Here is a 15,854-nt window from a genome sequence, read left to right on the forward strand (position 1 = left end):
GACTCAGGACAAGCAAATTTTTGGTTTTATCCATCTTTGCCAAGCTACCTCTGCTATAGTAAAACAATTAGAATTGTTAAGACTTTCTAGTGAAAAAAAAACCAGTTTGCTTTCCTATTTTTATAGGCTTGGAGTATCATGGGTAAATGCCACAATTTATGAATGTGTCAACTCTCCTCATTTGCTAAATGAAACTCAATCATTGTCCATTTGTCAAAAAATGTAGACTCAGTGAAAAGGTTGGTCACATCCAGATGTCTTTTGGGGGATATATATTCCCTGCCCTGAATGTATCTATTGTTAAGGTGTGATCATAGTGAATTAAGTATAGCCTGCCTGACCCAATGCCATACTGTGGAGTTTAAAGACACCACTTCCAAAATTACCTTACTGAGCCTATTGACTCAAATTGGCATTCTGATCATTAATGGTGACCAAGGCTATATACTCTCAAATAGACCTTTCTTGAGCATACCTTGCATCAAAGCCTGTAACAGTGATATTATTCTCAGAAGTCACAGAATCTCAAAGTTTGGAGGGACACCAAAGACCATCTAGCCCAACCCATAACTGAACAAATGTCCCTTCCTTGACATACCCAACATCTTTTGGGATGAATGAATACATGGATGGAAAAACATTTATGAAGCACTCACTTAATGTATAAAGTACTACTGAGAGTTATAGATACTCTTAGAAGAGCAGAAATCACCCCTGTTTTCAAAGAGCTCACACTGCAATGTCTGAAGACAATACATATAACAGGTTTCAGCCACAAATTGAAAAGGTCCCATGACCCTTAGGGTGAAGCGGCAAAGTCAGTGGGACTGCTGTTACAAAGACTCCACAAAAGCAAGGAGCATCTTTTATTTTCTCCTACTTTTCCTAGCTTATCCTACTTTATACTTAGTAGGCACTAAGTAAATATTCATTGAATTAAAGTCCTCACTAAAATATGAAGATAAATAACTATGGTACAAGGTGAATGGCATTTTTCCCACAAAAGGAAGGCCAGGTAACGCTTGTATTTTAATACATTGGTTCCCTTAAATTGTCTCGTTATTGTTGGTGAGGAGGTCTTGCCCTGTCCTCCTGAAACTCATTTTTAGATGCAAAATGTCCATCGAATTCCTCTGTAAAAAAGAACTATGTTTTAAGGCAAGGGAACTAATTTCTTGAACATGTTTATATTTTTCTAAAGATAGAAGTGGGTTTGGTACAAAGGACTCTAATTCAGTAATTTCATGAACTAATGGGTTAGAGATTACTTCTGCTAATACCAATCTGAGAAGGCCCAGTGAACAAGGAGATCTGGACTTCTTCATTATGAAACAATTATTTAAGTCTAGGCTATAATGATGTTGTTTTAACTAAATTAAGTTCATTAAAGGCTTTCAGAGTCACTTTCATAACAAATATCTCATTTGATCAGATCAGAAATGAGCAACAGTTTCTTCTTTTACCTCTGGGTTAGAGGATTTCTGTAGTTCACTAATTTCTAAAGCATTGTAAAGTACAAGATCACAGATTTGGGGCATGAAGGGAGTATACAGGTTTGGGGATAATAGAATTCCAGATAACAGACATGAAACACTGTGGGTCATCTAGTCCAAACCAGATTAGAATATAGTTAAGAAATGTTAAACAAAATAAATCCAAATACAATACAATATAGATAGCGTTAATTTGTGATTTTCTAAGTTGAAGTGACCACTTAATTCTAGTCCAATCCTGTTTTACAGATGAGGAACCAGATCACAGAACTGTAGACTGAGAGCTAGAAGGAATCTCCAAAGCAATTGAGTCTAACACTTCTTTTTTGTAGACAAGGAGCGTGGCACACAGAACGGCTAAGTGACATGACCCAGGTCACACAGCAAGTCATTTAAACTCAGGTCTTCCTAACTCCAGGTCCATCACTCGATCTACTGTGTCATCTAACTGTCTCATTGAGAGCCAGCAAAGATAAATCACTCACCCAAGGTCACACAAGGGTTAAGAGGCACAGCAATATGTGCACCCAAGTCCTCTGACTCCAAATCTCACTGATCGGTTTATCTTTATTTTAAAACAATCAAGTTTTATAACATTTCTCTGATTTCCCAAAGATAAGGGGAACTGAGGCAAATTTATAAAAATAAAAGCCATTCCTCAAATGACAAATGGTCAAAGGATATGAACAGGCAGTTTTCAAAGAAAGAAATCAGAGCTATCAATAGTCACATAAAAATGCTCTAAATCCCTAATAATTAGAGAAATGCAAATTAAAACAACACTGAGGTACCACTTCATACCTATCAGATTGGCTAAGACGGCAAAAAAAGAAGATGACAAATACGGGAGAGATTGTAGGAAAATAGGGACACTAACGCACTGTTGGTAGAGTTGTGAACTGGTCCAACCATTCAGGAGAACAATTTGGAGCTATGGCCAAAAGACTATAAAACTGGGCGTACCCTTTGACCTAGCAATACCACTACTAGGTCTATGTCCCAAGGAGATCAAATAAAAAGAACTCATAAAAATATTTATAGGGGCAGCTAGGTGGCGCAGTGGATAGAGCACCAACACTGAAGTCAGGAGGACCTGAGTTCAAATCCGACCTCAGACCAAACACTTGACACATACTAGCTGTGTGACCTCGGGCAAGTCACTTAACCCCGATTGCCTCACTTAAAAAAACCAAACAAACAAAAATATTTATAGCAGCTCTTTTTGTGGTGGCAAAGAACTGGAAACTCAGCAGATTTCAGTTATTTAGGGAATGGCTGAACAAATTATGACATATGAATGTGAGGAAATATTTTTGTGTTATAAGAAATAATGAAAGTGATTCCCAGAAAAATCTGGGAAGATTTGTGTGAAAAAAATGCAGAGTGAAGAGAACAAGGTACATAGTAACAGCAATATTATAAAGATGGTCAACTGTTAAAGACTTAGCAATTCTGATCAATGCAACAATCCATGACAACTCCAGAGGACTCATGATGAAAAATACAATCTGCCTCCAGAGAGAGAGAATGGAGGGCCTCAGAGTACAAAATGAAGCATATTTTTCTCTTCACTTTTCTTGCATTTTTTAGAATATGACTAATATAGAAATATGTCTTACATAACTTCTTATCTATAGTGGATATCATATTTCTTGCCTTTCAATGGGGGGGAGGGTAGAAGAAGGGAGAACACTTGGGACTGAAAATAAAACAAAATTGAATAAAAAAATCTATTTCCACAAATTATGAACCCAATAAGCTAGAAAGAAGTTTAAAACCATTTGAAGCTCATTTAATTATGTGCTTCAATAAACTTTATTAAATTAATTTGGAAGCTCACTTAATAATGAACTTCAAATGTAATTTAACAAAGATAGTCAAAGATAATAAAAAGACATGGAAAAGAAAAGTCAATACCTACTGGCACCTTACTTTCAAAATAATGGATAGTCAAGGCAAATAATTCCTAGCACTGAATCTCTGTCTATGGAGGAATCATATAGTCTATATGCTTCTTTTTTATGTATTAACCACAAGACCACCAGCTGGCCTCAGCTGATGTCTTGCTCATCACAAACTAGGCTGAGTTTGGCTGAGGCTGAAAAAGATCATTGCTATGGAAATGTTTTGCATGTCTTCTCACATATAATGGATATCCTATTGCTTGCCTTCTCAATGGAAGGGAGAGGGACTAGATCAGGGAAGAGAATTTGGAACTGAAAATTTAAAAATGAATGTTGAAAGATCATTGGTCATATTCCCTTAATCAATTCTCACCCTAATACTTATAGTTAGAAAAGTCCATAATGAGAGCTGATGGGAAGTCACTACCAGATACAATTAAAGATAAGCCAGTTCTTTCTCCTTGAAGGGTAACACTCACCACATAGCATGGTGACACAGTCTACAATGGAATGGATCCATGCTGTTTGTGCATAATCCTGAGCAAAATATGTCTGGAACTCCACAAAAAAAATAGAGATACATCTGAAAAACACAAAACAATTGTTTTATACCAAGGGTGGATTTCATGGGACCACAGACTTGAACTGACCAGGACCCAAAGGTTTGGTGTAATTGACTATTCAAGTCTTCATGGATCTGAATTGGCACTCCTGGAAATTCTAGCATGATCACCAGAAAAATCAGAAGTGAAGCAGAAGTATATATTCATATCAGTCTCCACCTTTACAAGTAACAAGGACTGAGGCTTGGGTACAATTAATGGAACTTTTCCTACTCAGTTGACTGCATGGCTCAGTTCCAAGTCAACACAGACTAAAGCAAACTTAGATACATTAAAATAATAGCAACAACACCAATATTTGCCCTTTAATGTTTTCAAAGCACTTTACACACATCATTTCATTTGATCCTCACATCAACCTTATTTAACTAAGTATTATTCAATGTAAGTATTATTACCTCTTTTTTTTACAGATGAAGAACCTGGAACTCAGAGAGAGATTGTGCACTGTCCATAGTCACACAGCTGAGTGTCAGAGTCAGAATTTAAACCCAGGTCTCTTTTGACTCTGAGTCCAGCATTCTTTCAATTCCACCACGCTGCCTCCCATTTAAGAAATTCATACAATATTTGCACCAGAATGAGACTTAGTAAGGCACTGAGGCATGAGTCTAAGGCAGTATGACCACTTGGTACTTATTTTTAATACACCTATATTCATCTCACCATTTTTAACAGTCTATAGAATCCTGGAATAGTCCTATAAACATTTATCTTCACTCCGAGATGGGATTATGGAGGATTGTAGCAGTGATCAAAGGCTGGGGCACAGGGGAGAGGAGTGCAGTGGGGGTCTAGATGGGTAGAAGATGTAGATGATCAGGTTAGTGAAGACAATGGAAGAGGATGCAAGGCAAAGCCCAGGATCCTTTCTAGCCCTGACTCTAAGCAGTGGTTGTAACGAATTCAGTCAAAAAGGTTTAAAATGTAGTGCTTCACCCTCAGATGAAGTCAATGTTTGCACAAGGCCTAATGCCAGAGATAGGAAGAAATAGAGTAATGAAACAAAAAGACCCCAACTACTTAGAGTTGGTGTGTTATAATACACAGAGAGCTTTGCATAACTTTTTTTGATAATTGAACTAATTTCATTTAAGACATTTTTACAGATTTGAACTTTAAGGAAAAAAATCAATAGACCACTTTTCAAGCAATCTCCTTTTTCACTGTTCATTACCTAAAAGGCCAAATGTTGCAAAGGATAGAGTGCCATAACTCTGTGGAAGACCTAAGTTCAAATCCTGCCCATTAACACTTGCTAGCTGTGTTACCATGAGCAAATGGGTACAAATGACTTAACATCTCTGAGCCTGTATTTTCTCATCTGTAAAATAAGAATAATAACACCTCTGGTAGCCCTTACACAGAGATGTGAGTCAAATGAGATGACGTATGTTTGCAAACTTTAAATTGTTATATAAATGTCTGTCTGTGTGTTTCAACCTGAGATTTCATCAGTACAGGCAATTCACAGTGAGGAAACTCCCTCCATTTATGCAGATTGGCACCAGTATTGCAAGTTAAAAACTTAGGTTGTTGCTCAGGAAACTGAGGTGGCAAATGACTTACACAGTGTCACACTGTCAGGGTGGGTCAGAAGCAGAACAAGTTGCTCCTGACTCAGAGGACAGATGCCTATCCATTATCCCATACTGCCTCACAAGTGTCAGTTATTTTTGCTACCTAAATATTGTCCTTCCTAAAATGGGATGCTCAGAACTGAATTAAATATTCCAGATGTGGTCTGATAAGGAGTGAATACCATGAGACTCTATATTTCGTTCAATACAACCAAAGATCATGTTAGCTTTTTTTGAAAACCAAGTCAAAAACTGAGAAAATATTTACTTCAGAACAGAAAAATTGTGCACAAGTCAAAAAGAAATCTGATTTTTCTGGCCAAATTCAAGATTGATGATTTCCATTAATCCCTTTGATTGAACTTTTTTTCTTTTTATTCCCAGATGCCTAAATATGGTCTATTCTCATTTGATTATCTTTTTAAAAATTAGTATTTATTTATTGATAGAACTTGACAAATATTATCAAATATGAGCATTTCCATATACAAAAAATAAGAGAAACCTCGACTCATTGTGCACATCTTTTAAAAATGTATAATAAAATCAGCACATCAGTGACAGAACTGCCTTACTTGTCCTCCTTCTATTGTCTTATGTACAGTTTTTTTATTGTTTCACTGACTCTGTTTCATGTGACTATAAATCTGTAATGCCCTAACCTTGGTTGGGCCTCCTAGGCCATGATATCACTGAGGAACATTCACCAACTCTTATCTTAATCTTTTTTACTTTGCACTGAATCATTTTGGGGAAGTTTTGCTTTTGTGTCTGACAAATGACACAAATTTTCTTGACTATTTTTTTCACTCCCTCTTCATCACCACACTCAAGATAATCAAACCAGTGAGTGTGAATATATATAAACACAGCCTAGAATTCAGGAGTTCTTAACCTTTTTTGTGTAGTGATGACCCGATCTGGTGAAGCTTATGGACTCCTCAGAATAATGTTGATAAAAGCATAAAATAAATACATAATATTTCCAAAGAAATCAATTATATTGAAATACATATTTTTTTCCATCCAACTTCATAGATTCCCCTGAAATCTACCCAAGGATTCCTTGGGGGTCCATAGAACCCAAGTTAAAAACCCCTGGCCAGGATGAATTTGAGAGAAAAAAAAATATTTCAGGAGTAACACTTGACCTTATCACTTCAATATACAAGAATCCTGAGAACAAATTATTAAAATGTCACTAGTTTATTTCTTTAACGTTATAGTTTGAGGGAGCATGAGAGGGGAAGGGTTATTCCTTCTTTCATTTGGCCTTATGGGGACAAGTGCCATAGAGATTTCTGAGCAACAATGTTTTTGGCTTATGTTTCTAAAAGCAGGTTAGTACCCCAAAGATAAAAAATGAAATATATATTCATATGTATGTGTGTGTATATATGTGCATATATTTACATATGTACGCTAGGTGGTACAGTGGATAGAGAGCTGAAGCAGTCTGGAAAAATCATCTTCCTGAGCTCAAATCTGGCCTCAGACATTTACTGACTGTGTGACCCTGGCCAAGTCATTTAAACCTGTTTGCCTCAGTTTCCTTACCTGTAAAATGAGCTGGAAAAGGAAATGGCAAACCACTACATTGTCTTTGCCAAATGGGGTCACAAAGGGTGGGACAGGACTGAAACAACTGAATAACAAAAAATAATGTATATATTTTTGTATATTTGTGTATGAGTGTGCATCTGTATGTGTGTGTGTATATATGTATGTATATGTGTATATATGTGTGTATGTATATATGTATCTCCAGCTTCCTAAATGGGAGGCACGCATACATACATGTATGGATAAACAGACTTGGGCAGTCTTCCTACCTCTCATTAGTCTGATGTCTGGACCGAGAACTGGCCAGTAAAATAAAGCCAGTAAAACCTAACAGTCAAGTCCTTCTTCTGACACACAGTGACCCTGGGCAAGTCATTTTACTTCTCAGCATTTTAGGGCAGCAATTCTCTAAGACCCTAAGTTGCAGTGAAGGTGGACTTTTCTCATCTAGGTGTTTCCTATGCCAGTGACATCAGAGATCTAGTCCTGATCTCCATTTGTTAACTGAGGGGGTTGGACTTGATCTCTAAGGTCCGTGTTGGCTCTCATACTCCATGTCTCTAATTCACATATTGGCCTTTCTGTCTCCATATTGCTTCTCCACAGTGTTTCACCACTGGCCACTGAGGGAATGGTCTTTGAAAACAACTGGCATGTAGTAGTAGTTGGGTGGCTATGACCATTGAACAGGAACCATGGGAAACCTTCTCAGGAAGCAACAGCTTGAGGACATTTACGAGGACTCCTCTGTGATCACAAAAGGGACCACATTCAGTAGTATTTCTGCCAGTCAATTGCTTCATTTTGCACATTTACAAATGGGGATAACAACAGCACCTGCTTCACAAGGACGTTGTGAGGAACTAATGAGATAATCCTTAAAAAACCTTAAAGTGTTCCCTAAATGTGTATAATAATAAATGTAAAACTTATTATTTAATAATAAAAATTATTATTTTTATAATCTCAACCCCAAGAGTTTCAGCAAAAGTTAGACTAAAGAGACACTTTAAAATAACAGTGTTTCTTTCAAAGATCAGCCACCTCCAAAGGGGTGAATTTACAATTAGACCGCAATATGGTCAGTCAATAAATATCTATAAGTTTCTACTCTATGCCAGGCACTGTGCTAAGGATACAAAAAAGAGGCAAAAGACAGTCCCTGCCCTCAAGGAGTTCACAGTTTAATGGGGGAGAAATAAGCTAACAAATATGTACAAACAAGCTATATACAAGATCAAAGGAGAATAATCAAAGGAAAGAAGGCACTAGAATTAAGAGAGGTTAGGAAAAGCTTCCTGTAGAGTATAGGATTTTAACTGAGACTTAAAGAAAGCCATGGAAGCCATTAGGCAGACATGAGGAGGAAGAACATTCCAGGAATAGGGAATGACCAGGGAAAATATTTGGAGCCCAGAGATGGCAGATCTGGTTCATGGAATAGCAAAGAGGCCAGTGTCATTGGATTGAAGTATGAATAAAATCAGTACTATCAATAAACCCATTTTATAGGTAAGGGGATTTTTTTTCAAAAATTCTATACATAGGAACCAAGAGGGAAAATAAATACACTATCTCAATAGTTTTTCATGACTTTAAAATTACATACATGTTGTGCTCCAAAGAAAGGTCTCCAATGAAGAGAAGTATTTCATTCCACTGTCAGCAGAATGCTCATATAAATGAGGTCACAAATCCATTGGAGGATTGGTGTCACATTAAAACGAGATCAGAATATAATTATACAACAATTTACTTACCCTTTGTACCAGCACAAACCTTTTTGTTTGTGTCATCTTATTCAACAAGAAGAAGTAAGTGGTTTAAGTGAAACATTATGCCTGAATTTTAGATTAAAAGGCAGAAATAATATTTGAGTTTTTTAAGGAAGGAGAAAAGGGCACAAAATTTAGCAATGCTAAAAGAGGAAACTACCCCACACTTCAAAAACCATTAGCCATTAAAAATCATGTGCTGGAAAGCTTCAGTTCATGGACGGTATCTGAATTTCAGTTTAATTTCATCCAGCGTCTAGAACTGATACAGAGTAGCAAAAGGTGATGTCATTTCTGTCTAGAGTTGTGAAAATGTAATATAATTTCCCCAAATCAGTGTAAACTCTAAAATAAAAAGTTAAAAGAGGAAAGGAGAAAGTAGGTTAACATTTCTGAGTAAGGTAATATTAGACATTCCCAACTTTACAGAGCAGGAAGTTAGCATCTGTTTCCATGGAAAATTAAGAGAATGGAAAATTCCCATGCTTTTAAAAATTAAGTAAGAATCAAAAACCTTTATACTAAACTGGCAATATTTGCCTATATTTTTAATCTAGATGATTGTATTTTTAAAAATTATTGGTAAATAAGTTAGATCTTTGCCTTTCAGCACTTCAGCCAACAATGAAGTCATGAACCTCTCCCCTCTTCTTACCCAAACTCCTACCTCTAACTCTATTATTCTCTTAATTTCTAGAAGCACAGAATCTCAGCATTTGGAAGTAACTTCTGAAATCATCTGGCCAATTGGTATCTGAGCACGAAGCCCTTTTTGTAATATCACTAACAAATGGTCATCCAATTTTTGCTTCAATTCCCCCTAAAGCAGTCCATCCACTAAGGGACCATTCTAATTGTCAGATAGTTTTTCTTTATGTTACACTGAGATCTTCCTTTCTTGGAACTTCTGCCTGCTGCCCTCTCTGGGACCAACAAAAAATTCTGGTTCTTCTTTCCCCCAACAGCTCTTCCAAAACTGTTGACATCGATCATGTCAAATGATCAGTCAACAAGCATTTAATAAGTGCTTTCTATATGCCAAGAAATGTGCTGTCACTCAGCAAATATTTACTAAGGCTTTATTCTGTGCCAGATCACTATCCCCCACTAAGTTTTCTCTTCTCCAGCTTAAACATCCCCAATTCCTTTGATGGATCTTTGTAATGTATAGTTAAGATCCCTTAATATCATGATCACCCTCCATCTGAAATGTGTTACAGTTTGCCCCTCCCTATATAAAATGTCTAGAATGGAACATCGGTATGGTCTAAGCAGGGCAGAATACAAAAAGAATGTATGTGTGCATACATGTTCCTATATTTCTATATACATATATGTATGTCTCCATATACATTAATGTTTATATATGCATACATATTTCAATGCAGTCTAAATTTGTACCAGCTTTTTTGCCTTCTGAGTCCAAAAGATGACTCATAACTCCACTTGTAATCCACTCCCAAATTAAGCTTCAGATGAAGGCTGCCAGAAATCATAAGATTGCACATATGTTTTCTTCCTGCCTTTTCTCTGCCATCTTGGCTCTGTCTCTAGAATATATGTGTTTTCTGTGGGGGAGAAAATCCTGTCTAAGCTTACAGATAGCAGAAGGTACAGGATTAGTGTGGTCACTCTCCAGTCCTATCCTACTCCACCCTCTTATCAGGCAATATATTCAGTAACTCTTAAAAATTTTTCTAGGAAAGGAATCAATGTTGTGAGAAAGTATTTCTACATCCAGACCTTTGTATAAACTCATTAACTTTATTCTCTCTCATCCTTGAAGGGGTGAAGAGTTGGAGAGCATGAACTTGACATCCTGATGTTTTTAAGGAGACCAACTTCAAAATCAAGTGAATGCTGGATTGTTTTCAACCCTCTTGATGACTCTTAATGACTATTTACTACCCATGTGACCTCAGGTCATTTACCTTCTCTGGGCTTCAGTTTCATCATTTCCAAAATGAAGGGGTTCTACTAGATGACATCCAAGGCCCCTTGCAATTTTGTGTTCCCTTAGGAAGGGATTAGCGATGAAGTCCACAATAAAGTTGTAACACAAACAAATGCCTGCCCTCTTCTCAATTAGACTTCCTTATTGGAGAATGTCTTTCTCACTCAATTGAGGATACCATCAAATTATCATTAGGAGAAACTCATTTCATTGCCAAAGATACGCCCAATCGAAAGACAATGAAAACTTCTATTTGAAGTAAAGCACCAATAAGGAACACAGCTATGTGACCTATAATAGTAGCTTACATATGTATAGGGGGCCCTTTTCTTTAAATATATATATAGAATATATATTATATAAACATGTATATATTACGTGTGTATATATATATGCATATATGTATATGCTTTTTTTTTTAATCTGGGTCTTCTTTCTAATGCTTGTCTTGACTTTTGAATTGAATATCATAACACCATTCTTTTTTCAAGCAGCTTATCTTTGGGGTGACTTGAGAGTGTGGGTCCAGAGCTGCACATTCAATTCACTCTGAGTCCCCCTTAAAGATCATTGAACAAATTTCAAATTCAGAATAATGAATGAACTCTAAGAAAGGAACCTTCAGAAATCATCTTGTCTATCCATTTGTCTCTAAACAAGTTTACACCTAATTTATCTCAGAAAGCAATGACTGCTTTACTATTCTTAAAAGCTATTTTTAAAGAGTTCTGAGAGACTATGTGACAAGTCACTTTTTTCTTTGAGCCTCAGTTTCCTTATCTGTAAAATGAAAGGGTTGAATTTGATGATGTTTAATGAACTTTTCAGCCCTAAACCTAAGGGCACACACTTTTTAGCAAAGAAAATAGTATGAAATCTATTAGTAGCTAAGGAATGTATTCCCTAAAACAAACAACAGACAAAAGTAGTTTCCTCATTTGGTCAGTTTATTGGGGAAAGGGGTATTTAAAACATCTTTCAAAACTTTGTGAATTGCTTATGAAGAAGAATGTCTAAAAAAGCCACCTCAAAGCTCTGGTGTCTTCTAAATGGTAAAATTTTAGACTGTGGATAGTTTAAATTGAGATAACTCAAGAACAATGTTAAATAAATGCAGATATTTGAGAAGATAGGGTGCCTATAAGAAAATCAGTTTATGGATTGACTGGCTCAGTCAAAGAATCATGCAAACCTAGAGGGGGAAAAAAGGAAGAGGGACACTGAACAACATGAAAAATTCAGTAATCAAGGTATTTCCACCTACCTTGTGACTGCCCTGGTGCAGATGGTGACAAGGAAACAGCCGGCCACAATCATCCAACCCCACCCTCCATCAGGTGGGGAAATGTACAAAGTTCTCTTTGGTGCTGCCATAGCTAGGACTGATGACTTCTAGTCTTTGCCAAGTTACTTCAAAAGACTCAGCTTTTATTTCAAAGATGGTTTGCTGTCCCAATGAATTCCTGTTGGCATTCAAGGGTGGCATGGAATGCTACCTGGCACATTGGTCACTGGCCATCTGAAATCAAAATTAGGCCGTGGCTGCATTTAATCATTGCAATAAGTTAAAGCTGAATTTTCCATTCTTGTAAATTTCCATTGCATCTTCCATATGTATTATAATATCCATTTAATTATTCCACCACGGAGAGGCAGTACGGGATAGGGGAAAAAGCACCAGTATGCAAGATTAGAATCAGGATTCTAATACTGGCTTTTGCTAACTACTTGAGCAACTAAGCATTAAAACCTTGAGCAATTCCCTTCACTTCTGTGTTTTTTGGCTTCCTCCTCTGTGTTACCAGGAGAAGGAAGGCAAGGCAGTTGATTTGAGTGGCAGAAATGTAGTAGCTGTTATCACTAGCCCTAATAAGAGCACCATCCTACTCCCAATTTGCAACTGCCTATCAGCAATAGATAAATGCAGGAAGGACCTAGGGGGAGGGAGGTGTGTGTATTTAAACTTGGTCTTTATAGTAGGATCTTAAAGCTGCATAATTTGTTAGGGAAGGAGGAAAACCAAAACAAGTGAGATCCCACTGTAGCAGAAGATTGTAGCCCAGGTGTTTTTCCCTGAGTGCCGGCATTTACATGTGGGAGAAAGGGCAGAATGCTTTGGGCTGTGCTATAAGCTCTTTGACGTCTTAGGCATAGAATACACCAAGCAGTCATGCCAAACTCAAATGGAAAGGGAGGAAGGGCACTAAACTGTACATAAGGATTCCTGCTGGCTACATAATGACTTTTTCAAACTGGCAGACAGTGTCTGGCACGTAGTACACATTGAATAAATGTTTGCTGACTGATGGTCAATTCCGAACAATATTCTGTCATGTCTTCCCAAAAGTTCACTACACAAGGTCCATCTAACATACCAAAGGCATTCCTTAATTTCTGCCAACATCATGAGGCAATAGTGAACCTCTTTGGCTGGCTACCACTCTGTGTCACTGTTGTCTCACTATCAGCCAGTCTTTTTTTGTGTCTTACAATTCTTTGATGTCATCCTATATACTCTTTTATTTCTTTGAATTTCCTCACTGATTAAATGTTGTAGTCTTCTCATACACAAAATGTACCTATTCAATGCCCTTTATGTGATGCTCATCTTTAGTTATTTGGAGGCAATAGAGATATAAGCCTCACTGCCATATAGCAATACGGGTAAAATTTTTGTATTAAACTTACGGGAAGATCGAGATCAGCAAAGGTGCTTTGCAGTTCACCCAAAATAATCCAACCTGTTCTCTTTTTTCTTTTCAACTCTAGGCCTAACTCACCACCCTTCTTACTCTCTGCCCCAGATATTCATACTATAGAAAAGCTCTATAGCGTGTCCATTCAGATTCACATTGAAAATGTATAAAAAACATTTTTCATCCATTTAGTCTTTACTGTATAGATAGGCTGACCAAATTCCTTTAAATGCTTATACATTTCTTCTAGATATTACTTTGTAGTATCTTAGGGCTTGATGAAATCAACGTAACGTCATCCACAAATAAGCAACTGAAAACCCTCATTATCTGCAGGGAATCCCTCCTTGACCTGGATTCTGTGCTGGATCTCTTCCATCTTCATCACTTTTGACAAGAGCATACATCTATCTCCCTGTATCTCACCTAAAATGTTGATTACCAGAGGGTCTCTGGATAGGTTTATTTCTGTTGTTACATCTTCCAAGAAAACCTGAAGATCTTGATAAGTGGATGGGAGACTCCACGTTGTAAGAGAGCTTGTAAAGTCATACTTTGCTCTACCCAATCAAGTATTTTTTTCATAATCAACAATAAGCACAGTGTGGTCTTACAGCATTCCCTAATTTTTTCATCCAATTATGAGATGATAAAGATGTAATTCTTTGTTGAATATCATTTTTGAAAGTATTCCCTACTAAATATCTTCTTTAAGAAAACCCTCAATCAATGTCCTTCAAACCAAAGACCTTCAAATCAAGACCTTCAAAGTTCGTATAGATGGGAGTTTAGATATATTGTTGTTGTTCAGTCATTTCAGTCATGTCTGCCTCTCCCTGACTTTTGGGGTTTTCTAGGCAAAGATACTGAAGTGGTTTGCCATTTCCTGCTTATTTTACAGATGAGGAAACTGAGGCAAACTTGCCCAAGGTCACACAGCTAGTAAGTGTCAGAGGTCAGATTTGAACTCATGAAGATAAGTCTTCCTAATTCCAAGCCCAGTGCTCTATCCACTGTGCCACCTAGCTACACCCGATTAGACATACGGGTCAATGGTTATTGATGGCCCTTGTTTACTTTGTGTGTGTGTGTGTCAATAAGGTCCAAGATTATTTCCACACTTCTGGTATCTTCCCCTTCTTTGGATACCATGTATATTAATCTCTCAGTGCCCTTCCAACTGTAATATCTCCAGCATGAATCTACTCTATACTCAAGTCAACCTGTATGATTTTCTAGTCTTTGTTCTCTTCAGTGCTATTTCTACTTCCTCTGTAAGCATCTCAGGGACAGTGACGTTAAAGGTCCAAGTATGGTGGTTTCATTATACTTGATAAAGAAAAGAACTAATTTTAATAGTTTTTGCAGTCTTTTCTACTGTTCTTCTGTCTGTAGTCTTTTTTTCCTCTTGAAATGACCTTCGGATGACTTTACTTACCTGGATACTTGCCAACCGTATTTTAAGTACTACCCTCTAATGTTTGTCTCTGCTTTATGAATTGATACTGCTCATGATCATATATTATTCATCTTCACAGGATTTTGCAAAAAAGTTTGTATTCTAATCTGGTGTTGTCTTTTATAGCCGTCTTTTTCCATTTGGCAAATAAGTCAAATGTTTGCTGACTAAGGCACTTTCTAGACTCTTTTGATCTTGTTGCAAATAATTTACATCAGTTGAACTTACAAATGAAATTTTTATAGTCAGAGTTGACTATTTCTCTTGTTTATTTTAGAGGCAGCTGCTTGACACAGTGGATAGAATGCTGGATCTGGAGTCAGGAAGACCTGAGTTCAAATCTAACGTCAGATATTTACTAGCTACATGACACATGTCACTTAACCTCTGTCTGCCTCAGTTTCCTCAACTGTAAAATGGGGATAATAATAACACCTACCTCCCAGGGTTGATGTGAGGATCAAATGAGATATTTGTAAAGCATTTAGTACATAGTAGGCACTTAAAAATGCTTGTTTCCTTCCTTCTATTTTTCAATTTTTTCAATAGTTCATTTAAATAAGTCAAGGTTAGCTCTTTTTAGGTAGATTCCACTTATTTTTCTCATTATTGTTCTTGTTTATTACAAATTCTGATCTTAGTTCTGACAAGTCAATGGTTCGACTGTATAGATAGCAGACTCAGCTGTATATGTATTTAGACATGTAAAATATACAGCTATTAGATTTTATATGTGTATGTATGAATGTGTATAATGATATCTATCCATATATTTATGTTCAAATATTATGGGGGTCTAGTTCATGT

General features: G+C 36.8%; 1 protein-coding gene across 1 annotated transcript in view; it reads right to left on the reverse strand.

Annotated features, from left to right (window-relative positions):
• The window catches only part of SLC16A12 (solute carrier family 16 member 12), a 99,589-nt gene that overhangs the window by 11,507 nt on the left and 72,228 nt on the right, over positions 1 to 15,854 (reverse strand). Inside the window, exons 2-3 of the mRNA XM_027839857.1 lie at positions 12,157 to 12,411; positions 3,877 to 3,980 (exon numbers count right to left, since the gene is read on the reverse strand). Coding sequence (XP_027695658.1) covers positions 3,877 to 3,980; positions 12,157 to 12,266 — 214 coding nt within the window. The 5' untranslated portion in view covers positions 12,267 to 12,411. The remainder of the gene's footprint in view (positions 1 to 3,876; positions 3,981 to 12,156; positions 12,412 to 15,854) is intronic.

The sequence above is a fragment of the Vombatus ursinus genome, unplaced genomic scaffold (assembly GCF_900497805.2).
Source record: "Vombatus ursinus unplaced genomic scaffold, bare-nosed wombat genome assembly UNPS02014833.1, whole genome shotgun sequence".
Lineage (NCBI taxonomy): Eukaryota > Metazoa > Chordata > Mammalia > Diprotodontia > Vombatidae > Vombatus > Vombatus ursinus.